Source organism: Chiloscyllium plagiosum, chromosome 2 (assembly GCF_004010195.1).
Source record: "Chiloscyllium plagiosum isolate BGI_BamShark_2017 chromosome 2, ASM401019v2, whole genome shotgun sequence".
Classification (NCBI taxonomy): domain Eukaryota; kingdom Metazoa; phylum Chordata; class Chondrichthyes; order Orectolobiformes; family Hemiscylliidae; genus Chiloscyllium; species Chiloscyllium plagiosum.
In genome coordinates this window covers 140,278,306-140,304,898 of record NC_057711.1, presented here as the reverse complement: position 1 = coordinate 140,304,898, position 26,593 = coordinate 140,278,306, and the positions used below count along the sequence as shown (strand labels likewise).

The 26,593-nt window shown below is 42.5% G+C and overlaps 1 protein-coding gene across 3 annotated transcripts in view; it reads left to right on the top strand.

Annotated features, from left to right (window-relative positions):
* pax5 (paired box 5) overlaps positions 1 to 26,593 on the top strand; it is a 208,088-nt gene that overhangs the window by 106,468 nt on the left and 75,027 nt on the right. For all 3 annotated transcript variants that reach the window (XM_043719625.1, XM_043719635.1, XM_043719616.1), the window contains one exon: positions 13,157 to 13,280. In XM_043719625.1, coding sequence (XP_043575560.1) covers positions 13,157 to 13,280 — 124 coding nt within the window. The remainder of the gene's footprint in view (positions 1 to 13,156; positions 13,281 to 26,593) is intronic.

Sequence of the window (26,593 nt, the reverse complement as noted above, 5' to 3'; positions counted from 1 at the left end):
TTCCCTCCCCCCCCCACCTTGTCTCAGTCCCAACCCTCGAACTTAGCACCACCTTCCTAACCTGCAACCTTCTTCCTGACCTCTCCGTCCCCACCCCCACTCCGGCCAATCACCTTCACTTTATCACCCTCACCTTAACCTACTTCCACCTATCGCATTTCCAACGCCCCTCTCCCAAGTCCCACCTCCCTACCTTTTATCTTAGCCTGCTTGGCACACTTTCCTCATTCCTGAAGAAGGGCTCATGCCCGAAACGTCGATTCTGCTGCTCCTTGGATGCTGCCTGACCTGCTGCGCTTTTCCAGCAACACATTTTCAGCATAGAGTATAAAAGCAAGTAAGTGATGCTACACCTCTACAAATCATTGGTCAGACCACATTTGGGACATTGTGTTGAGTTCTGGGCACCTTACTTAAGGAATGATGTTAAAGCCTTGGAGAGAATGCAAAAGAGATTTACTAGAATAATACTAGGAATGAGGGATTTTAGATACAAGGAAGGTTAGAGAGATTGGGTGTATTTTCCCTGGAGCAGGAAATATCAAGACCTTAATGAGATGTTCAAATTATGAACAATTTTAATAGTAAAGAAGGATATTCTGTTTCCTCTAGTTGGTGTGTCAGTAACTAGGAGTCACAATTTTAAGATTGTCGGCAAGAAGGCTAGGAGTGAGATGAGGAGAAACCTCTTTACTCAGAGAAACATAAGAATTTGGAATGTGCTGCCTAGAGTGTGGTGGAGGTGGATTCCAAAGAGAGTTGGATATATATTTGAAAGTAATGAATTTAGAGGACCATAGAGACAGGGCTGGAGAATGGGACTACCTGGGAAGCTTTTTCAGGCGTCAAAGTTATAGACCAAACCAAACCCCCTCAAAATATGTTGTCTAGACCCTAACCTTTGTTTATTTTAAAGGTGTCTAAGTGCAATTTGATTGGTCAAACTACTAGGCTTGAAACAAAACATACATTATTCAAACACTATAATTAAAATATAGACAAATAAAAATAAGAGAAAAGTATTGGCCTAACCGTAACTTTATCAAAATGCTTTCAAAATAATATGTATTAACTACCGCAAATTAACTGTTCCAATATAATAACATCCCAGAAAAACACATCCTTAGCAAAGGCAAATTCAGTAAAATAGATTGTCTCTCATGGATGAATTTGGATATAGACTTACCTTTTAGCTGGGACTGAGAGCTGTGTGCTCTGTTTTATGACGACATGGTTCAGTCCTACTATACCTGACTGTGCCTTGCAAGCTGAGAGTTTCTCTATATGCTGGATGGACCACTCAGTGTCTTTGGATAAGATAAAGGGCGGTGAGGTATGCCTCTGAATCAAACGGCCTGGTGCTCAGATGTGGTGACCCTGGTAAATTACTTTCCCCAGACCTAGAATATCTAATAGTGAAATGCTGACTCTACTACCTGCTGCATGAGTTCACCTCTGCTCTCCTGACATCAGTCTATACACCACCCCAGGTTGAAGTGAAGCAGTTTACACTGCTACAAATTCTCTGGAGACAAAATTCCTCAAGGCCTTATTCATTGTGGCTGGCAACTTCAACCAGGCCAACCTCAAGAAGGTGCGACCAAATTACCACCAACATGGTTCTTGCCCCACCAGAGGACCAAACAACCTTGACCACTGCTACTCAACCATCAAAGATGTCTAATGCTCCATAACCTGTCCGAAAATTGGAAAATCAGATCACAATGCTGTGTTCCTCTTCCCTGCTTGCAAACAGAGTTTGGATTGGGGGGATCTATCAGAAGAAGTAATACAGTACTGGTCTGGGGCAGCAGTAGAGCATCACCAGGACTGCTTGGAATCAGTGGCCTGGACTATATTCAAGAATTCAACAGACAAACTACATGAGGACGCCACTGCTGTCACAGACTTCATTAGCAAGTGCTAGAGGGCTGTGTGCCAAAGAAGTTGATCAATGTGTTCCTCAAATGGAAACCTTGGATGGACCAGGAAATCCACTGCCTACTGAAGACCAGGCAAGCCAGATGAGTAAGACCTATACATAAAATCCGGATATAACTTCTGCAAAGCTAATAGGGATGACAAGAGGCAGTACTGGACCAAGTTAGAGGCCAAACCTAACTATACAGAGACCGGCTGCCTGTGACAAGGCCCACACAGTGTAATAGGCCACAAAATTAAGCAGAAACAAATAGCAGACAAAGACACATCCCTCCCTGATGTGCTCAATGCTTTCTATGCTTGGTTCGAGCAGAATGCCAGCAGCGTGGTGTCACCTGCCCTGACCGCCCCAGATGCACCTGTTCTGTCTGTTACCGTTGCAGACGTCAGATGGATCTTCCTGGGAGTAAACTCGAGGAAAGTGACTGGCCCAGATGGAATGCCCTGTAATGCATTCAGACACTGTGTGGATCAGCTGGCAGAGGTATTCACTGACATCTTCAACCGCTCCTTGCTACAACCTGAACTCCTGCTTCAAGAAGATCACTATCATCCCAATACCAAAGAAGACTTGCAATCCAGTTCTTTTTATCTGTAACAGAGAGAGGAATAAGAGCTTCCACATCCAGCTTCAAGATCCCAGCAACTGCTACTGAATGCTAAATCCCACCCATTCAGGCTGCTTTTATTGTCCCAACTTAAAAAAAACAAAACCAAGGTCCCTCAAGCTGTTTATTTTATTGGCTTTAGAGCAGACTGCTCGGTACCTCTGTCTCAACCATTCTTCATAAAAAAAACAAACCCAGGACAAAATAGACCCCTTAAAGTTATGGTATTGTTTCAATAGTACATAACGAATGGCTGAACGGCCTCCTTTTGTACTGTAAGATTCTGCAATTTTAATAATGTGGCAAATTTCATTATCATGTTTTGAGTGATACCCCTTTAAGAATCCCAACATAGGGCTCAGACTGTACCTTGAAACCATCATGTGACCAGAGACCAAAGTTATTCCACATTGTAGCACCTGATAAACTGTATACTAGATAAACTGCAAGTTGCATTACTTAATGTGACATCACTCCTAATGCAGTAAGAGAACAGAGAGAATATCTAAATAAGTCAAAAGCTACTGCAAATAATCCCCAAAGTACAAATGAGAGAATTACTTTAAGTGTATGTTTTGAATGGTGGATATTGAGATGGGGTCATTTTGAACTTTGATGTTGGGTAGCAAAGAGCAGCATAGGATTTGCTAAGCGTTGTAGAATCCACCTGATTTTGGTTCCTTTTTTGATCATTGCATGGGTTTTATGAAAGATGAACAATTGGCTCTACCTGAAGTGCAATTCGGGGCAAAATGAAAATGATCCTTGTTGTTTGTTCCTATCATTTACCTACCAATAGGTGAATTAATTCACAGTTAAGGGATTTAGAGACCAGGGGTTGATGTTCCTCTGACCCGTTCCCAAATAATGAGTAATGTGGCAGAGGAGTGGGGCCACTCCTTCGTTTTGATATTTCCCTTGCATATAAACATCCTCTGCGTTCCCGTACCTTATTGCCCCAAGTCAGAAACATCAAATTTCTTCCAGCAAGAATCCACTTGACCAACCCTAATCAATTAGCTGGAGTTTTTCATGAGATAGAAATAGCTGTTTCTTTCCCATAGAATAAGAATTCTAGCCCCCACTCCCAACTTCCTGACACATGAATTACAAATGGAAGTCCCAGTTTCTTTTTAAAGGTATTTTTATTGAAAAAGGGATTTTTAAAATCACATTAAACCAAAAACAATACAAATCAAAACATTACAAAAAGAACAGAACTACACTCATATACATATACGTATGAATAAATAAATAATATGGCTCTGTGTGACAAAACAATAACTCTCGATCATCGAGAGTGTTAACTTGCACACATTCATATGTTCATAATTCTACCTCTCAGGGTGTTAGGTTCATTAAATATGACTGTCATCGCTATATAAAAGACCTTATTATTGTGGTCGATGAGTCTGTGTCCAGGTAATCCAAAAAGGGCTGCCATGTTTTATAAAAGTTCTCAGCTTTTTGGTGTACCATATTTGTAAGAAAATCCAGAGGCATATGCTCCATGACTGACTTACTCCAATCTGACAGACCCGGTGGGGGGGTTTTCAGACATCCAACATAGCAAAATGTTTTTCCTTGTGCAGAAAACTAGGATATTAAAATTTTTTTCCTATGCACTCTCTTCTCTGCATCAGATCTGTAAGGGTCGGTTAGAAATCTAGTTCTTTTTTGGATGGAATCCCTGATTTGGAAAAAATGGAAGGGGTCTCTGCTAGGTAGGTCATACTTCTGAGTTAATTGATCAAAGGGCATCAGTGTTTCCCTTCAAATAAGTCACCCAGGCAAGACACACCCCTAGCTTCGCAGAGTTCAAACCTGGAATCCATTGTCCCCTGTTGAAGGCCTAGTATGCCAGTTATAGGGGTAAGAAATAATGTTTTAGTTATGTTGCCCTCACTCTGCCACATTGTCCTCCATGCTTTACCGGTATTAATAATTATTGGATTATGGTTTAACTGTCTTCATTTCATCTAAGAACAGGAGACTGATGAGGGAGCGCTTTGCCTGAGAAGTTTCAATGTCCAGCCATATTGAAGCAGAGTCCTTGCAAGACCAGTCGCTCACATAAGATAAGACAGAGCTGAATTGGTAGTTTTTAATATCCAGGATGTCCACTCCCCCCCCCCCCCCACCCCAGTGTGTGGGGCAGTTTCAATTTGGTTAGTTTGATAAGGGGTTGTTTCCGGTTCCAGATGAAAGAGTTGAGCCAGCCATTCAGTCTCCTAAATGTTTGTCTAGTGAAGATTAAAGAAAGCATTCGCATCGGGTATAATAGGCGAGGGAAAATATTCATCTTCATAAGGGCTATCCGACTGTTAGGATATTGGAAGTGCCTCCTATCTTCGGAGGTCTTGTTTGATTTTGTCAAATAAGCGGGTAAAGTTTGCTTTAAATAGCTGATCAAAGAGACGACTGATAAGTATATCTAATATCTAGATAAAGGAACCCCCCCGTGACCACCTAAAAGGAAATCGAGATCCATCCACAACATCAGGTATTTTCGGAAGGCATGGCCTCCGATTTTGCAAAGTTGATTTTGTAGCCTGAAAAGGCACCAAATGAATTGATACATTGCATCAGATGAGATACTGAAACTGCTGGGTTTGACAGAAAGAGAAGGATGCCGTCCGCATACAATGTAATCTTGTGTGACTTTAATCCCACTTCTGGGGCAGATATGTTGTGGTCCCTACACATGCCCTCTGCCGGCGACTCAATCACCAATGTAAAAAGCAATAGCAAGGGGGGTCAGCCTTGTCGACGGCCCCGAACGATGTTGAAATTACTTGATTGAACACCATTGGTGAGAACCCGCGGACAGAGGGCCACTATAAAGGACCTTTGCCCACTTGATAAAGGTTTTGCCTAAGCCAAACCGTTCTAGAGTATAGAAGAGGTATGGCCACTCAACCCTATCGAATGCCTCCTCTGTATCTTGAGAGATCACTAATCCCTGTACAGCTTGCATTTGGCATGATATGGATCATATTGAGCAATCGCCTAACATTGTTGGAAGACCTGCGGCCCTTTATAAGGCCCATCTGGTCCTCTTTGACAATGGAGCGCAGCACAGTTTCCAGCCTTAGTGCAAGGGTCTTGGACAGGATTTTGGAATCGACATTTAAAAGTGAGATGGGCCTATAGGAGGCACAATCGTCTGGGGTCTTCCCTTTCTTAAAAATAAGAGAGATATTAGCCTCTCTTAAGGATAGTGGGAGGCGGTCATGACTGTACGAGTAATTGAACAAATTGAGCATCAGCCCTGACAGTTTGTTTATAAATTCTTTATAAAATTTGCTAGTAAGTCTGTCAGGACTGGGCACCTTTTCACTCTGAAGCTGCTTCACAGCCTCCTGCACTGATAATAGGATGTTAAGGGGTTACACCTGGAAGATCCAGGCTCTTAAAAAAAGACTTCATCCTAATCCGTGCATCCTCACCACATTCAGATTGGTATAATTCAGAGTAAAATCTCCGACATGCTGTGTTAATCTTTTTAGAGTCGCAGGTAAGGGTTCCCATCCCTTCCCTGTTCGAGGCAATGGCTTGGTTGGGGGGGCGGGGGGGGGGGGGCACTTTTATTCCTGGTAAGATATGCTAAGTACTTACCTGGCTTATCGCCAAAACCTTTGTTTTGCAAAAGTGAGTTCCTTCTTGGCTGTCTGTGTGAGCATGGAGTTCAGTGTAGACTGAAGCACTGTGACCCTTGTAGCCTAGCCACCGAGGATCTATTAAAGTATGCCTTCTCTGCTTCCTTCAACCACATTTCAAGCAAGCACCATTGCTCTTCCTTCTGTCGTTTCTTACTGGCAGAGTAGGAAATAATTATCCCCCTGGCATAAGCTTTAGCAGTTTCCCAGAGAATGGATGGGTTGCTGGCCGAGTCTGAGCTAATAGCTAGGAAAGTTCTGAATTCATTGGAAAAATACTCAGTGAACTTACTATCCTTAAGAATGAAGGGATCCATTCGCCAGTGTCCCAAACCTGTTACATTGCCCTTAATCTTAACCAATAAGTATATTGCTGCATGATCACAGATGGTAATATTCCCAATTGTACAGGATGCCACCAAATCCAGGAGTGTTGCAGGGGTTAGAAAGAAATCAATCTTGGCGTGGCACCTGTGTGGATTGGAGAAGAATGTAAAATTCCTGCGTGTGGGGTGGAGACACCTCCAAACATCCACCAGCCCTAGCTCTACACACAGATCATCTAATTGGTTAGATTGTAAAGAGGGTACTGGGGGCATTTGGGCATTCTGTCGACTGTGAGGTCCATAAGACAGTTAAAATCCCTCCCATGATAATGTGTAGGGATGTAAGGTTAATGAGTTTGCAAAATACATCTAACAGGAATTTAAGAGGACAGTAAACATTTAAAATACTGTATTCTTCTCCATAGAGAATTGAGAATTATGAACCTCCTGTACATGTCTTTAATACAATCCAGGAACTTAAATGGGAGATCCTTCCTCACAAGTATGGCCACTCCCCTATTCTTAGTGTTGAAAGATGAGAAATAAACCCGATCAAACCCACTCTGTTGTAATTTCAAATGCTCCTTATCATTAGGTGCATCTCCTGCATAGGGCAATATCTATTCTCTCCCTTTTAAGACTTGGAAGTACCTTTTTCCTCTTGACTGGCAAGTGGCTCCCCTTGATGTTCCAGGTACACATTTAAGCATGTCATTAGCCATAACTCTCTGTAGTAAAATTTGGACTCCAGAGAGGAAGAGCTTGAATCATAAATTGCTGAGCCTGAATGAAAGTAAATCCATAGAACATAAAAATTACAAAGACTAAAACAACTACAATTACCAAACCTTCAAAACATACAAAAGCTACATACAACAAGAACCAAAAAACAAAACAAAACACAAAGCGCCAATGGTGCTGAATTGGGGAGCTGACTGCCTGTCTAAAGGGGGTACCTAAATATCCCAAAAACTTGTCTCTGTCCTGTTGCCAATATGGCAACCAGAGCAGTTTAATACCAAAACTGGGCATGACCTACCCTTAGATAGGCATCTAGCCATCGTAAACACCTTTCTAACTCCTGCTAGCTAGAGCCGCACCACAGACACAAGCAAAAAGTAAAAAGATAGTAGAGTTAACATCTCAAAGTATAACTTAATGTTGGTTAGTACCAGGGAATAGAAAAAAACAAAACTTTCTTTGAAAAAAACCATTATTGTCTGCATCCATTAAATCGTTCAGTCTAATTTAATGTGTCCACAAAACGTTTTGCACTCTGTGGAGAGTCAAAGGAATGTGTGGATCCATTGAAAGTAAACCAAAGCACGTTGGATCCTGAGCTCCCTTAATCTTCTCTTAATCTTATCATAAGATTTTCTTTCTCGCTGCTGTGAAGTCCTGAAGAAGCATGATCCTGGAGCCCTCGTGCACCAAAGCCTTCGGATCTTTTCCCTAGATATTTGAGGCTTCCATTACTCTTTGTTTGTCCCTGTAGCTGTGAAATGCATGCAGACAGGGCGAGGGCGCAGGTCTGGACCTGACTTTCGCACCATAACCCAGTGAGCTCTTTCAATTTCAATTCTCACCCACCCCGTTTTGACTCTAATGTGAGGAATCGCGGCAGCCAGTCACTGGCTGATCGCCTTCCATCCCCTCCGATAGGCCGATGGTACAAACATTTTTCCTCCTGCCCCTAGTCTCGATCATCAACTTGGTCGGTTAAGTTACGGACTTGCTTTTCAAGGGCTTGGTTCTGGTCTTTGGATGAATCAGTGGTGGTCTCTGGTGTTGTGGTTCAGCATGTGACATCATCCGCTCTCCTTTCGAGGTCTTCAAGCTGCTGACTATGTTTTTGAATTATGGCAGAGAGCGGGTCCAACTTACTGTTCAACTTTACTTTGATCTTGCACTCAAGCTTTTCATGCATCTTTGTGAGCTCCGCGATAAGAGCCCAGTGAGTAATCAGGTCCATCGGATTGGTTGGGAACAATCTCGATGCCTCCAGTGAGTACCCCACATGTTGGCACTTACTTGACTTTTTTCCACTTTTTGGCATTTGATAAAGGTTCAATGGCTATTTCAGCATTTAGATATAGTGAAATGGTTTGAGTGGGGTGGGTTAAATCACTGCTTTGCTTGTGCTGTGGTGCAGGAGTCCAGCAAAGCAGTCCATTCCGATCTCCGCCATCTTGGATCCCCCTGGAGGTCTCAGTTAAAAGAACTGGGTGGAAAGAAGTGGAGGTTCTCCATACAATGGGTAATTAAGACCAATTAAGAGGATGATTGATTCTGATTTGATAGGAACCTTTAAGCAGCAATTGATTTTTGGTTGAAGGGAATTGGATTGTTCTTTTGAAGAGCTGGAAGCGCCATGACAGGCCAAATGGCCTCTTTCCATTCTCTAAGATTCTGTAGTCACCTGATGAAGAAAGAAGTCTCATTTTGACTTTGGAATTTAACAGCACTTTCTTCTTTTAGAGCGATTTTAGTGATGCAACACATTCCCACACTTCCTGTAGTGATTGGAACAAGGGCCAAGTGGATCTCATTGAGTATGAGATCTTGATTGGGATTGTTCTCTTGGGTCAATCAGGGTGCCCTGGCTGATACACATAAAGAGGAGAGTTAGACAGATTAGATTAGATTAGATTACAGTGTGGAAACAGGCCTCCGGAGTACCTGGAGGAAACCCACGCAGACACGGGGAGAATGTGCAAACTCCACACAGTCAGTCGCTTGAGGCGGGAATTGAACCTGGGTCTCTGGTGCTGTGAGGCAGCAGTGCTAACCACTGTGCCATCGTGCCGCCCTTTTTGTTTAGATTACTTACAGTGTGGAAACAGGCCCTTCGGTCCATCAAGTCCGCACCGACCCTCCGAAGAGCAACCAACCCAGACCCGTTCCCCTACATTGACCCCTTCACCTAACACTACGGGCAATTTAGCACGGCCAATTCACCTAACGTGCACATTTTTGGACTGTGGGAGGAAACCGGAGCACCCAAAGGAAACCCACGCAGACACGGGGAGAATGTGCAAACTCCACACAGACAGTTGCCTGTCCTCACTCTAGGGACTGGCTGTGAGCTAGCTGGTTACAACACATGTACTGTGCACATGTAAATAAAAGGTGATTTAGTATTGGGATACCGGCCTCTATGCAGTTATTTCATTTGCTATTCTGACAGTATGGCATGTTGCTATGGTGCATTCCTTTTATATAAACAAGGCCTGTCTGCAAGCATAGGGACTTAGCTCTTGGACTGGGAGAAAAACAGCAAGTGACCCTTGTCTTTCAATACTTTGAAAAGTTCATATCTAGTTATAGAAATGTGATGTTGATACTCTTGTGAGTTAACATGAACAGACTGTATCTACAAGGCATGGTAAGAGAGGATGTGTTGCTGAAATTTTACAGATTCGAGCTCTAATTCCATATAATCTGATGTTATTACATCCCAGCTCCTTCTGCATATATTTAGTTGTTATTCTCAGAGCAAAGTTATAATTAACCCCTTAATCCACACTGGTGTACCTCTATAGTGTTTTGCCTCTCAGATGCCGTGTGTCCAAGGAGAAAATATTGTCACTGGTTGAAATAACTGCTGTCTATAAAGTTGATAGTGCTGATTTACTGACATTTAATCAGTCAAGTCAATTAAAATAAAATTAGTAGAAAGCAAAAGTAACCAGTCCCTTAAACCAACAATACAGATAGCTGACTTTTTTTCATTAGTTTCCCAATCAACAATCAACGACTTTATAAATTACTAAATTACCCATAACTTTTTTGCAGAGATCATGCAACAATTTTCTAGAGTTTGATCTATGGCTGTCACCTGTCATGGATCCGGGTTTGCACTTGTTCCAATCCTGTGATTTGGCCTGTTTTCCTTGGGCTTTGATCAGTTTTTGAGGGCTACCAGCCGATTTCTATCCATGATATAAACACACATAGTCACTTGGTTGAACTTTCATTTGGTATATAGAGTCATAGAGTCATAGAGATGTACAGCATGGAGACCCTTCGGACCAACTCATCCATGCCGATCAGATATCCCAACCCAATCTAGTCCCACCTGCCAGCACCTGGCCCCTGTAAACCCTTCCTATTCATATATCCATCTAGATGCCTTTTAAACGTTGCAATTGTACCAGCCTCCACTGCTTCCTCTGGCAGCTCAGTCCATACATGTACCACTCTTTGTGTGAAAAAGTTGCCCTGCAGGTCTCTTTTATATCTTTCCCCTCTCACCCTAAACCTATGCCCTCTAGTTCTGGACTCCCTCACCACAGGGAAAATACTTTGTCTATTTATCCTATCCATGCCCCTCATAATTTTATAAACCTCTATAAGGTCACCCCTCAACCTCCGATGCTCCTGGGAAAACAGCCCTAGCTTATTCAACCTCTCCCTATAGCACAAATCCTCCGACCCTGGCAACATCCTTGTAAATCTTTTCTGAACCCCTTTCAAGTTGCACAACATCTTTCTGATAGGAAGGAGACAAGAATTGCATGCAATATTCCAACAGTGGCCTAACCAATATCCTGTACAGCTGCAACATGACCTCCTAACTCTGACCAATAAAGGAAAGCATGCCAAATGCCTTCTTCACTACCCTATCTACTTACGACTCTAATTTCAAGGAGCTATGAACCTGCACTCCAAAGTCTCTTTGTTCAGCAACATTCCTTAGGACCTTACCATTAAGTGTACAAGTCCTGCTAAGATTTGCTTTCCCAAACTGCAGCACCTCACCCTTATCTGAATTAAGCTCCATCTGCCACTTCTCAGCCCATCGGCCCATCTGATCAAGATCACGTTGTAATCTGAGATCACGTTCTGTCAATGGTCAGCTGAGTCAGCAATAACCTACATCATTAGCAGTTGTATTTGTTTTAAAATTTGATTGAGTTAATGTGTTTCAAGGTGGCTCAGCCAGTAACACATTTGAGAGTCCGAAGATTGGAGGTACAAGACTTACTTCAGCTTTTGGGCATCAAGGCTAACAGTCCAGTACTTGCACTGTATGTTGTGTTTTCTTTTGGCTGAGATGCTAAACTTGAGGCCATGATTTCACTCACAGTTGGATGCAGAAGATCGCAGGACATTATTTTGAAGTAAAGCAAGAGAATGATCCCTGACATCTTTGACAATATTTATTCCTAATTAACATTGCGAAAATGTGTGAGCTGGTCATTATCAGCTTGTTACTTGTGTGGATTTGATCTGCAATTGGCTGCCACATTTCCTATAGTGATTGTAACAAGTTCAGCCAGGTGGACCTCTGAGATTGAGTTCCTGGTCCAATCAGGAAGCCCTGGCTGACAGATATAAACACAAGTATCAGAGGTTCTGTTCACTCTGAGGGCTGGCTCCAAGGGAGTTGAATTAGTGTCAAGGCCTCTCCATGTGTAAATAAAGGGTGACTTGGTGACTTAAATGTCTTCCTGCACTACAAAAATTATAGCTTCAAATGTACTTTGTTGGCTGTGAAGCAGTTTGGGATGCCCAGAAGGCATGAAAGGGGTTACAAATTTTTCATTTTGCTTGACATTCACAGCTATGAGATAATGTGCTGCACTGTGACACCAATGCACTTACTAAAATCATATACATACCTGGATGTTCATGTGCCCTCCCCTCACACCTCCCCTAGTGTGATATCAATACTTATAGAACTGGAAAACTTTAGGTTCATTCCCTGTACTGTGCTTCGTTGACATCAGCTAACATCTACAACTATTTCTTTTTCCCATGATTTGCAATTTTACCCTCCTGTTTCACAGATTCCTAGTTTATTATGGTCCAATTATAGTCCAGGAGTGCTCGTCCAGGATTCTCTAAAGGTTGATTTGCAGGTTGAGTCCATGGTTAAGAAAGCAAATGTAATGTTGTCATTTATCTCAAGAGGGTTGGAATGTAAAAACAGAGATGTGCTACTGAAACTTTATAAAGCTCTTGGTAAGGCCCCATTTAGAAAACTGTGTCCAGTTTTGGGCCCCACACCTCAGGAAGGACATACTGGCACTGGAACATGTCCAGTGGGGATTCACACGGATGATCCCTGGAATGGTAGACCTAACATACGATGAACAGCTTAGGATCTGGGGATTGTATTCATTAGAGTTTAGAAGGTTGAGGGGAGATTTAATAGAAACTTACAAGATAATTCATGGCTTTGAAAGGGTGGACACCGGGAATTTGTTTGCATTAGCCAGAGATACCCGTAAGAACAGCCTTAGAATTAGAGGGGGTCAATTTAAAATGGAAATGCGGAGACATTTCTTCAGCCAGAGAGTGGTGGGCCTGTGGAATTCATTGCCACAGAGCGCAGTGGAGGCTGGGACGCTAAATGTCTTCAAGGCAGAGGTTGATAAATCCTTAATCTCGCAAGGAATTAAGGGATATGGGGAGAGTGTGTGTAAGTGGCGTTGAAATGCCCGTCAGCCATGATTGAATGGTGGAGTGGCCTCGATAGGCCAAATGGCCTTACTTCCACTCCTGTGTCTTATGGTCTTATGTCTTATGGTCTTAATATTGACGATTCTTTTGAACAGTCTAATATTCCGCGTAGTGTTATTGGGATTGTACTGATAAGTTGTTTTTGTCTTTCCAGAGTGCAGACTATTCCACCATGGCATCATTGGCTGGGGGACTGGAAGATATGAAGTCGAGTCTAACAAATTCAGCTGACATTGGGACCAGTGTCCCAGGACCGCAGTCTTACCCCATTATAACAGGTAAGAGGGTTTGCTCTTGGTATGAACCTTGTCTTTGTCTCTAGGTGACTGCACAGCAATGGACTACCAGACAGATACTGCCCTGTGGCCACTGCAAACATTTGGAAACATTCTCACAATTTGCAAGAAGTACTTCAGAAAAAGAATTACAGCTTTATTTTCCTCTTTCTACTGGCCACCCCCACACACCTTGAATGTGCTCTCCAACTGTGTGCACTGAGCTGTGTACAGGTATGGACAGATCGCACCTACAGTTGTCTGCTGCAATGTACAATGTACAATTTCTTCATTTCAACATTAAAATACAATAGCTCCATCGTGAAAATTCTCACACTGGCGGGCATTTTGTGATTGATTATTAATCCTGGTCATTCTGCTGTTCTTTCACGGCAAGGAGGATGAGAAATAGGAAATTCTATCTTCCGGGAGTGATCTCAAACTAGGGAGTACCAAAATAAGGAGTCTTCCATAAATAGGAGAATTTTCTTCTCTCAGAGGATGGTTGGTATTGAAAATTCCAGTTCGTAGGCCTCAGTGGAAGTTGGTTATCGAATGGATTCCGCATTGAAGGGGTTAGAGGCAATGAGGAATTTGCACGGGCTAGGAGGTGTGATTGATGACAGTTACAGGAAGGGAATAAACAGAAGATACAGTCAATAGATGGGTTACTGCCAGGGAAAGTAGGGGAGGGAGGCAGGTCGTGCAGGACTATCCCCATCTCAAACAAGTATGCTGTTTGAAGGGATGATGGACTCTCAGGAGAATGTAGCACTGACAGCCAGGTTTCTGGTAATGAGAATGGCTCTAATATAACGAGGGACATGTCAGGTTCCAAGTGTTCAATTGTATTAAGGGAATCTCTAGTCAGAGGCACAGATGGATGATTCTGTGGCCAACAGTGAGACATCAGAGTAGTATGTTACCTCCCTGGTGCCAGGATCAAGGATATTTCGGAAAGGGTGCAGAATCTTCTCAAAGGGGAGCGGGACCAGCCGGAGGTCATTATACACATTGGAATTTATGACAGAGGAAGAGAAAAGGATGAGATTCTGACAAGAGAATATAGGAAATTCGGGAAGAATTTATAAACGAGGTCCTGGAGGGTAATAATATATGAATTATTCCTGGAGACACATCCTGGTGAGGGCAGGAATAGAAGGATAGAGCAGATGAATGCTTGCCTGATGAACTGGTGCAGGGGAGAAGGATTCACATTTTTGGATCATTGGAATGTCTTCTGGTGTAGAAGTGACCTGAGTAAGAAGGATGGATTGCACCTAAATTGGAAGGAGACTAATATACTGGTGGGGAGTTTTGCTACAGCTGCTCGAGAGGATTTAAACTCGCAAGTTGGTGGGGGGACCCAGGGAGATAGTGAGGAAAGACATCAGTCTGAGACTGGGAGCAAGTGAGGACTGCAGATGTTGGAGAGTCAGAGTTGAAAAGTGTTACATTGGAAAAAGCACAGCAGGTCAGGCAGCAGCCGAGCAACAGGAGAGTTGATGTTTCTGGCATAAGCTCTTCATCAGAGACTGGTACAGTTGGGAAAAGGAGCAAGTCAAACAGTCAGGGCAGGCAGGAGCAAAGGAGAGAGCAAGGTAAGACTGATAAATTAAACTGCATTTATCTTAATGCAAGAGGCCTAACAGGTAAGGCAGGTAAACTCAGGACATGGTTGGGAACATGGGATTGGGATATCGTAGCAATTACAGAGATGTGGCTCAGGGATGGATACGACTGACAGCTTAATGTTCCAGGGTAAACATGCTATTGGAAGGATGGAACGGAAGTGGGGGTGGAGGGAGGGGAGTGGGGGGTGGGGCTGGGGGCATGAGAGGAGATGGGTTGGGGGAGTGACAGTTGGCTGTAGATATTCCTGAGAATGCATGCAGGGAAGTTATTTGGGTGGAACTGAGAAATAAGAAAGGGATGATCACCGTATTGGGATTTTACTGTAGACCTCCCCAATAATTAGCAGGAAATTGAGAAATAAATTTGTCAGGAGATCTCAGTTATCTGAAGAATAATAGGGTGGTTATGGTAGAGGATTTTAACTTTTTAAACATTAGACTGGGACTGCTATAGTGCTAAGGGCTTGGATGGAGAGGAGTTTGTTAAGTGTGTACAAGAAAAATTTCTGATTCAGTATGTGGATGTACCTACTAGAGAAGGTGCAAAACTTGACCTACTCTTGGGAAATAAGGCAGTGCAGGCGACTGAGGTGTAAGTAGGGGAGCACTTTGGGGCCAGCGACCATAATTCTATTAGTTTTAAAATAGTGATGCAATAGACTGGATCTAAAAGTTGAAGTTCTAAATTGGAGGAAGGCCAATTTTGATGGTATTAGGCAAGAACTTTCAAAAGGTGATTGGGGGCAGATGTTCACAGGTAAAGGGACGGTTGGAAAATTGGAAACCTTCAAAAAATGAGATAATGAGAGTCTAGAGACAGCATGTTCCTTTTAGGGTGAAGGGCAAGACTGGTAAATGTAGGGAATGTTGGATGATGAGAGAATTTGAGATTTTGGTCAAGAAAAAGAAGGAAGCAAATGTCAAGTGTCGACATCAGATATTAAGTGAATCCCTAGAAGAATACAAATGCAGCAAAAGTATACTTAAGAGGGAAATCAGGAGGGCAAAAAGGGGACATGAGATAGCTTTGGCAAATAGGATTAAGGAGAATCCAGAGGGATTCTACAAATACATTAAGGACAAAAGGGTAACTAAGGAGAGAATAGGGTTCCTTAAAGATCAGCAAGGCCACCATATGTGTGGAGCCGCAGGAGATGGGGGAGATACTAAACGAGTATTTTGCATCCGTGTTTACTGTGGAGTAGGGTATGGAAGATATAGAACATGGGGAAATAGATAGCAGCATCTCGAAAAATGTCCATATTATAGACGAAGAGTTGCTGGACATCTTAAAATGCATAAAGGTGGGTAAATCCCCAAGACCTGATCAGATGTACCCTATAACTCTGTGGGAAGATAGAGAAGTGATTTCTGAGCTTCTTGCTGTTATTTGTATCATTGATAGTCACAGGTGAGGTGCCGGAAGACTGGAGGTTGGCAAACATGGTGCCACTGTTTAAGAAGGGCGATAAGGAAAAGCCAGGGAACTGTAGACCAGTGAGCCTGACCTCAGTGGTGGGCAGGTTGTTGAAGAGAATCCTGAGGGACAGGACTAACATGTATTTGGAAAGGCAAGGACTGATTAGGGATAGTCAACATGGCTTTGTGCATGAGAAATCATGTCTCACTAATTGAATTAAGTTTTTTGAAGAAGTAACAAAGAAGATTGATGAGGGCAGAGCAGTAGATGTGATCCATATGGACTTCAGTAAGGCGTTCGACAAGGTTCCCCATGGGAGACTGATTAGCAAGGTTAGATCTCATGGAATACAGGGAGAACTAGCCATTTGGATACGGAACTGGCTCAAAGGTAGAAGATAGAGGGTGGTGGTGGAGGGTTGTTTTTCAGACTGGAGGCCTGTGACCAGCGGAGTGCCACAAGGATCGGTGCTGGGTCCTCTACTTTTTGTGATTTATATCAACGATTTGGATGTAAACATAGGGGGTATAATTAGTAAGTTGGCAGATGACACCAAAATTGGAGGTGTAGTGGACAGCGAAGAAGATTACCTCAGATTACAACAGGATCTTGGTCAGATAAGCCAATAGGCTGAGGAGTGGCAGATGGAGTTAATTTAGATAAATATGAGGTGCTGCATTATGGAAGGCAAATCAGGTTAGGACTTATACACTTAATGGTAAGGTCCTGGGGAGTGTTGCTGAACAAAGAGACCTTGGAGTATAGATTCATAACTCCTTGAAAGTGGAATTGTAGGTAGATAGGATAGTGAAGAAGGCGTTTGGTATGCTTGCCTTTACTGATCATTGCATTGAGTACAAGAGTTGGGACGTCATGTTGCGACTGTATAGGACATTGGTTAGGCCACATTTGGAATACTGCATGCAATTCTGGTCTCCCTGCTATGGGAAGGATGTTTTGAAACTTGAAAGGGTTCAGAAAAGATTTACAAGGATATTGCCAGGGTTGGAGGATTTGAGCTATAGGGAGAGGCTGAGTAGGCTGGGGCTATTTTCCTTGGAGTGTTGGAGGCTGAGAGGTGAACTTAGAGGTTTATAAAATAATGATGGGCATGGATAGGGTAAATTGACAAGGTCTTGTCTCTGGGGTGGAGGAACCCAAAACGAGAGTGCATATGTTTAAGGAGAGAGGGGAAAGATTTTTAAGGGACCAAAGGGACAAATGTTTTCACGCAGAGGGTGGTACATATATGGAATGAGCTGCCAGAGGAAGTGGTGGAGGCTAGTACAATTACAACATTTAAAAGTCATCTGGATGGGTATATGAGTAGGAAGGGTTAACAGAAATATGGGCCAAATACTGGCAAATGGGACTAGATTAATTTAGGATATTTGTTTAGCTTGGACAAATTGGATCGAAGGGTCTATTTCCATGCTGTACATCTATGACTTTTCCTAGAACCTCCACCTGGAATTGCAGATCAATCGAACAGAAACATTATTGGGACAGAAATTGTGACCTTACATTTTCTTTGAACAGTTTAGTTTATATGGTTGTAAAAGTTTTGAAAATGGGAAATAGGATATTTGACTGAGCTGGGCAATTGGAAATGGGAGGTCATGTGATGGAACTTCCAAGGTTATACACAACCAGAGTTAGAAACCATAACTCTCTCTCTCTCTCTCTCTCAGACACACGCACACACATTTATACAAACAGATGCACAGGACACATTTATGCAAAGGCACACAGAGTAGATAGTACGGTCTCTGTTGTCACATGTACTCGAATGAATGCAGTGAAAAGTTTGTAATTTTACTTCTTGGCACCATCTTAGGTACTGGGTACCTAGGTACAGACACTTTATGTATTGTTATAGAATTGGAAAGTTTGAAAAAAGATTAGCATGGGAATAAAGAGTTCAAAAGTCCAGAATGAAAATAGGAAGTGTCTTTAAAGTGCTCAGGTTAAATCCTTTTTCACGGAGTCTGTGCCCACCAGGCTTCAGAACATTAGGCCCTGTTGACTCCATACACTGGCCTCAGTTCACGATTCGCTCTGCTCCCTGCTCTGGGACTCAATCCGTGACTCCTCTGCTCCCTGCCCTGGCACTCGACCTGTGATACCCCTTGCTCTGGAACTAGACCTGTGACTCCCTCTGTTCCCTGCTCCCTGCTCCAGGCCCCGATCTGCAACTCTGCCTGCTCCCTGCTCCAGGACTCTACTTGAGACTCCCTCTGCTCCCTGCTCCGGGATTCCACCTGAGACTCCCTCTTCTCCCTGTTCCAGGACATGATCCGCGATTCACCCTGCTCCCTGCTCCGGGACTCGACCTGTGACTCCCTCTGCTCCCTGCTCCACGCGCCAGGACCTGACCTGTGACTTGCTCTGCTACTGCTCTGACCATGACTTGTTCTGCTCCCACTGCGGGTCTCTGTCCATATGCTCTGCTCTCACCCAGGCTCGGGCGATGACTTGTCTCCCTCCATCTCGCCTCCATTCTCCAGGTAGATTAGGGCAGTTTAAGAAGTTTGGGGGTGGTGGGGGAAGAAAAACTGCTACAAAGAGAAGAGAAAAAGAAAGGAAAAGAACGCACACAGACATGTGATCATCCAGAAAAAAATAAATCATACGAAGTTAGACAATCATACGAACAGGTAAAACAAGGACTGCTGATACTGGAAACCAGAGTCTGGATTAGAGTGGTGCTGGAAAAGCACAGCAGGTCGGATGAAAGTGCTAGGTCAGAGAGGAGGGTGGAGTGGATAGGTGGAAAGGAAGATAGGCAGGTAGGACAGGTTATGAGGGCGGTGCTGAGCTGGAAGGTTGGAGCTGGGGTGAGGTGGGGAAGGAGAAATGAGGAAACTGGTGAAATCCACGTTGATGCCCTAGGGTTGAAGTGTTCCGAGGCGGAAAATGAGGCGTTCTTCCTCCAGGCGTCGGGTGGTGAGGGAATGGTGATGGAGGAGGCCCAGGACCTGCATGTCCTCGGCAGAATGGGAGGGGGAGTTGAAATGTTGAGCCACAGGGCGGTGGGGTTGATTGGTATGGGTGTCCCACCCCGAGATGTTCCCTAAAGCGCTTCTTCCATCTTCCGTCGATTTTCCTGCTCCTTGGATGCTGCCTGACCTGCTGTGCTTTTCCAGCACCACTCTAATCATACAAACGTACATATACACCCCTCTGACTTCACACAGATAAACACAGACATGCACACACAGGCAAGTATACTGAGACATGGGAAATTGTTTACATTTATACTGTTTGTTCACAGTCTGTTTGTTCTCACACATATGGGTAGACAGACACACACCAGGTCTAGATTTCTATGGAGGAAACAGGAAGGTCAAGACAAACTCACAGTTGCAAAAAGGGTAGGTAGTCTAGAATCCACTCCTTTGTTTACTGGAATATCAATTCAATTGCATATCCCAGACCCTCAAATGCTCCACGTGTTCCCATGCCTCCAAGGCCTCACACATCTGTCCTAGACTCTTCAGACCTTAATGGCTCCTCCATGCTCCCAATGACCACTCTATATCTTCCATCTAGCCTCCATAGCCACTTGTCCGGTATCACGAGCCATGTCTGAAGTAGACATTATTAGATTGTTAGAAGTTTTTTTTAAAAAGTCTCACAAAACACTCCTTATACTGAAAAAGAACCCCAAAAAAAGCCATTTTAAAAAGGTTTAATGCCCCTCAAGTGATCACTCTGTTGCAAAAACAAGCAAACATCTATTCAGTAACTAAACCAAATCAAGGTAAGTCTTTATCCTTTCATAATTTCTTAAAACTATTAATTAAATTGTCTGCATCACTCTTTGATTCATTAAGTGCTGGTGAAGCTTTTGATCTTAAAATCATAGAAACCCTACAGTGCAGAAAGAGGGTATTCACACATCAAGTCTGCACTAACCTTCAGAACAGAATCCCACCCTGTCCTCATAACTGTACACTTACCTAGCCTACCTATCCCTGGACATTTTGCAACAATTTAGCATGGCCAATCCACCTAACCTGCCCATCTTTGGACTTTGAGAGGAAACTGGAGCACCTGGAAGAAACATACAAACTCCAAACAGACAGTCACTGGAGGGTGGAATCAAACCCAGGTCCCTGGTGCTGTGAGGCAGCACTGCTAACCTCTGAGCCACTGTGCTGCCCCATTTAGCCTGACATTCATAACTTTTGTGGTAATGAAAACAAGCCCTTCAAATTGAAACAATATACTGCAAAAACAAATGGTTTTGTTTTAATTTTCTGATAAACTGGACTTGTCAATCCTGTCAATCAAAGCAGTCCAAGAACAGATGCATTTTTTACTACAACTGCCTACTGCTCTTTTGAAATCTTTTGGACATTTGACTCACTACAGATAATGACAATAGAGTTCCAAAGCAACATTTTCCCAAATTTAGAATGCATAATAAGGAAGAGTGCTTCACTGTAACTCAACTCCGTGTCAACTTATTTTTGCAGGATAGAACTCTATAATCAATAATTTCTGTAAAATCACATCTAACATACAGTACAGCATCTAACTACTAAATATTAAGAACAGAATTTGTTGTGTTCCAAAACCCATCAGGATCAGGGTTTCTTTTTTGCCATTCAGGATGGGTTTTCCCCTGTGGTTTATGAACATTCTGAGGTGTGTGGACCATGTACATTTATGGAAGGGGCTTAACTCCAAAACACTTGTGGGAAGGTTTAGAGGAGACTGCTGAGGGGTTAGTGGTAAGGATTTTCACTTCTGTAATAATGTCAGCCCAACTCAATGAAAATTCAGTCACCAATCACTGTTCAAAGACTAAAAAGCAAATTCCGCAAACTATATGAAGTGTTGGCATGTGGTCCCACTTATGTCTGAGCTTGTGAATGGTAAGATTATCTCACCCTATTACAGAATAGGGTTTACAGAATCTGGAATTACATTATTATCAAATCTCAGTTATACAACTTTGAATAGACCAAGTGGCAGTGGCACAAAGGAATAATATACATCATATCCTTGCAGACTGATAAAAAATAATTGTCACAGGGAAAATGTATATGTTTCTGTAATAAAGAGACAACCCATAAGTTTGACTTGAAAACGTATGCAGCAGTGATTCAGTATGTTCACAATATTTCCTACTGGTCAAAAGTTTGGATGTACAGTAGGTTCAGTATATGACAGAAAAACTATGTCTTAGAGGAAGCTTTGACCAACTCTCCCTAATACTTCCTTTGTACTGCTGTCAATGTTTATCTGATTATTCTCCTGTGAGGCTCCTGAGGATGTCCAGGCATGCTGCATTCACTTCTGATTCCAATGTGAAAGGAGAATACCTAAAACAAGTGTAAGATTCAAGATCCTGTGTCTTTAGTTCCTTATTAGCGTTCTGGGAAAAACCATAATCTATTTGCGGAATATTAAGAAGTGGTTTTTACCCTGTTGTTTGTCTGGCTAGTTACAGTGATGGTGGACTGTACTAGAATGGCAGGCTTGTTGTCATGGTCTTCAAACTGACAGCTTGTTAAGAATGACTGATGCCATAGGTAAGAATGCACAAAAAATGCTGCTTGTGGAGTCATCTGTATTGCATTGGGAACCTCATTCCCTTCAGAGAATGTGACATCAAGAAGAGTTTATAAAAACTTATTTGCCAATGTGCTGGGATATACTTGACATGATTTGAAGAAAAGAATGAGAAAAATGTTTAATTTTCTTTGTGAACGATGACCTTGACGTGACATGAATAACAAATTTGAAAACAAAGGACTCATGCAAACACATTTGTATTTGTGGAAATGAAAACTAGCAGCAACTGTGACTCACCTGTAACAGTGAACCTTCCTAATGCTCTTCAAGCTGTAAATGAGATTTGTAAGCAGCATGTGAGTCAAAGTTCTTTAAACAGATATGGAGATTCGTGGCATACTGAAGTAGGTGCAAAACCCAATTTAGAGAGGAGCCCTGTAACACAGCATCACTGCTGATTCTTGGTGGGTAATGAGAGACCCCAAAACATGTAAAGGAAATGATCAGAATGTCAACTTGCCTCAGAAAGAGTGAGACAACTGTTTAAGATCAGGAGGATCTGGCAGAAGTTTGCAAGAAGTCATGTAAACTGTTTCAGAGGAGTGCATTAACATCTCTGAACAGGTTGTTTAGAAAATATCTGAAAAAGTCAAGAATATGGAGTAGCGGCAGAGGACATGAACAGTGATCAAAGAAATTCATGGTTGCCATAAATGTGGATCAACAATGTTTCATGAACGCACAGACACATGTAAGCAATGTTACCAAGTAAGCTGGTAGCAATTTAAGTGCACTATAATAGGGAAGAAAATGTATTGTATGAAGGAATTTCTATGTTTCTATTATCCACTGCTCCTATGTTTAAAGGTAAAGCATTTGGATAATGATCACCAGATGCTGGGTGACATGAGCAGAAACACTCACTTGATATGAGGAGGGAGTTGCTGAATTATTTGGAAGGTGATGTGCCAAAATCAAATGTGTATGCTGAGGTATTGGAAGTGCAACAGCAATATAGACTATGACTTGAACTCTGAGCTATAATGCTTTTACAGCATGCGTTGGATAACATATCTCCAATTGTTCTGATCACGTGTATAACCCGCAATATAGAAAACTGCAAAGTGCAGACATAGGAAGAGAAATAAGTAATGTGTAACCTATGGTACGATGAAGTCATATAAACCTAGATGTTGAGAGACTAAATGGAACAGTTGAATGGATTATTGGTGAAACCAAACCTGGGGGACTGCATGCAGTTTTTTAGTCTCTTTATTTAAGAAAGGATATTTCCACAATAGTGGTAGTTCAGAAAAGGTCCACTTTGTCGAATCTTGGGATGAAACGTTTGTCTGTTCAAGAATGTTTGAACAGGTTGATCCAATAGTCATTGGCATTTAGCGGACATAGAACATAGAACAATACAGCGCAGAACAGGTCCTTCGGCCCTTGATGTTGCGCCGACCTGTAAACTATTCTCAGCTTGTCCCCTTACACTATCCCATCATCATCCATGTGCTTATCCAAGGATTGTTTAAATCTCCCTAATGTGGCCGAGTTGACTACATTGGCAGGTAGGGCATTCCACACCCTTACCACTATCTGCATAAAGAACCTGTCTCTGACACCTGTCTTAAATCTATCACTCCTCAATTTGTAGTTATGCCTTCTTGTACAAGCTACGTCATCATCCTAGGAAAAAGGCTTTCACTGTCTACCCTATCTAATCCTCTGATCATCTCGTATGTCTCTATCAAATCCCCTCTTGACCTTCTTCTTTCCAATGAGAACAGATCCAAGTCTCTCAGCCTTTCCTCATAAGAACTTCCCTCCAGACCGGGCAACATCCTGATAAATTTCCTCTGCACCTTTTCCAATGCTTCCACACACTACCAAGAATCTTTCCATTGACCCAGTACTCTGCCTTCCTGTTATTCTTCCCAAAGTGCATCACCTCACATTTAGCCACATTGAACTCCATTTGCCACCTCTCAGCCCAATTCTGCATTTTATCCAAGTCCCCCTGCAACCTGTAACATTCTTCCAAACAGTCCACTACTCCACCGACTTTAGTGTTGTCTGTAAATTTACTAATCCATCCACCTATGTCTGCGCCTAAGTCATTTATAAAAATGACAAACAGCAGTGGTCCCAAAACAGATCCTTGTGGCACACCACTAGTAACCGGACTCCAGGCTGAATATTTTCCATCAACCACCACTTGCTGCCTTCTTTCAGAAAGCCAGTTTCTATTCCAAACTGCTAAATCACCCTCAATTCAATGCCTCTGTATTTTCTCCAACAGCCTACAATGTGGAAACTTATCAAAGACTTTACTGAAGTTCATGTATACCACGTCAACTGCCCTACCCTCATCTACCTCTTAAGCCTCGAGGTAATTTATTGAAACCTGTAATATTCTGAGGAGATTTGTCAGGGTAGATGCTGGGATGATGATTCCCTTTGTGGGGGAATCTAGAACTGGAGGTTACAGTATAGAAACAAAGGATCTCCCATATAAGGTGAAAATGATGACGTTTTTCTCATTAATCTCTAAATTTCTCTTCTACCAAGAGCAGCGCAGTCTGGGTTGTTATTTCAGGGCTAAATTAGACAGATTTCTGATATATAGGGAAGGCACATTGCAGGAAAGTGGAATCCAGGCCATGATCGGCATAAATATTGGAGCAAATTAAACAGACTGAATATCCTGCTCCTGCTCTGATTTCCTGAATTAAAGATATTGAGTTACATACAGTACAATTAAAGTTAGAAAAGGTAATGCCAAACTGTATAGTTCTCTGGTCAGGCTTCATCTGGAGCACTGGGTTTTGCTCTTGTCACCATGTCACATGGGAAGCAGTAAGACACCGAGATACAGAGCAATAATAAAACCAAAAGATTGATCCGTAGTGTCAGGACTCTGAGTTACAGTGAAAGACTGACGAATTCTTTAAAAAGAATTCTTTTGGGATGTGTATGTGTTGGAAAGGTTGGCATTTATTGCTAATCTCCAGTTTCCGTTGAGACGAGTGGTCAGTTTTATTATGATTCAATGTACAGTAACTGAATGGTTTTTCCAGAGCACTTCAGAGCCAACCCTCTAGTGGAATTGGAATTTCGTCAAGGTTAGACCAATTAAGAAATCCTAAAAATTAATGGTTGTGTAAACTGATACCAGGTTCTATTTTCAGACTTGCTTAGATCTTATGAATATGCCCATGTATAAATGTACATACAGTGCATTATTTATTTACAGTACGCAACTAAATGTTTGCTTATGTAAACAAGAGGCTGAATTTCAATCCTCAAGGGAGGTAGCAGGAATTGGGAAATTTCCTAGATTGGCGTATCTATCATAGGAGAAAATGCCAGCAAGTATGTGGATAGGAGATGAGCTGTAGATGGCCCAACAAATGTTTGGAGACACAGCTGTCTGCCTGCTGCCGGTGGAAGGGGACAGTGGGACTTTGTCCCAATTATAACAAGAAAGAGAGACCTCCAATCTTCAACTTCACACCCCTCACTCCCCATATGCTCCCCATACACTCCCTATGCACCACCCATGCCACCTTTCAGCCAAGATACACAATAGGGCTTGGCTGAAAGCTGAGATATTCATTACTCTATTGAAACAGCTGAACCCCTGCTTGTCTGATCTCTGCTATCAATTGCTTTTTTTCACAGGGTTGAGAGGTTTCAAATGTTTGTAGTTTCAATTATTGAAACTTTAAAGGGCTTGGATAATAGCTATTTTTATTGGCTGATGTGAAAAGGAGTTTTTTTTAACATAGTGGAAAGTTATCATCAAATAAATATTTACAGTATTTAAATATTTTGTTGAACACACTCAAATGTAATTCTCAGGTTCATTGCCTCTATACAGTGTACAGTGGGTGAATTGTTTTGCCATAGTCTGGCAGGATGGGCCATGGAGAGTCAGCAGAAAGACATAGTTTGGCATGGGGCTTTGAGAGGCCATTGGAATTGCATGGATAGTGGAGGGTGTTTGCCCTGGTGTGGGGGCATCTTAAGGGCACCATGAATCAACTTTACGTAATGTTCCCTCTTGCATACTATGCTTCACAACATCTTTGAGATGCTGTGAATCATGAGCCTTCTAAAGACCTGGCTGAGTCTATCAGAATTGTGAGGGGTGCGGGGAGGGCAGGTCATGTTTATCGCCACAATGGATCTGACCAGCTTGGGAGTGCTAGGTGACACTTGGGACCTGAATCAGCCCACACCTTTTTAAAGGTCCGGCCAAACTTAGAATCGGGGAAAGGATCAGGAATCTTGCAATTGGGAGTACCTGTTATTTTTAAAAACAGCTTCTGAGTCAATCTGACTTGTTGAAAATTCAGCTCTTGGTATCTAATGTCCTCTTGTATCATAGAGTTAGGAACTGCCTTGTTAAATATAGAACACATCCAGAGCACTACTAACTGACCACAAACCACTTAGAGCACAAATACACAGTGAGAGATAGCACAGTGAACTGGAAATCCACGGGAAGGGTCACTGGACCTGAAATGTTATCTGTGTTTTCTCTCCACAAATGCTGCCAGACCTGCTGCGTTTCTCCAACAATTTCTGTTTTGTTTCTGATTTCCAGGATCTGTAGTTCTTTGGTTTTTTTGGTAAAGTGTAGTCATGGATCCTCCTGAACCTATTGGGAATTCTTTTCTTGAGGTGAATTTCTAACAAACCTGTTTAACACCAACCCACACTTGGAG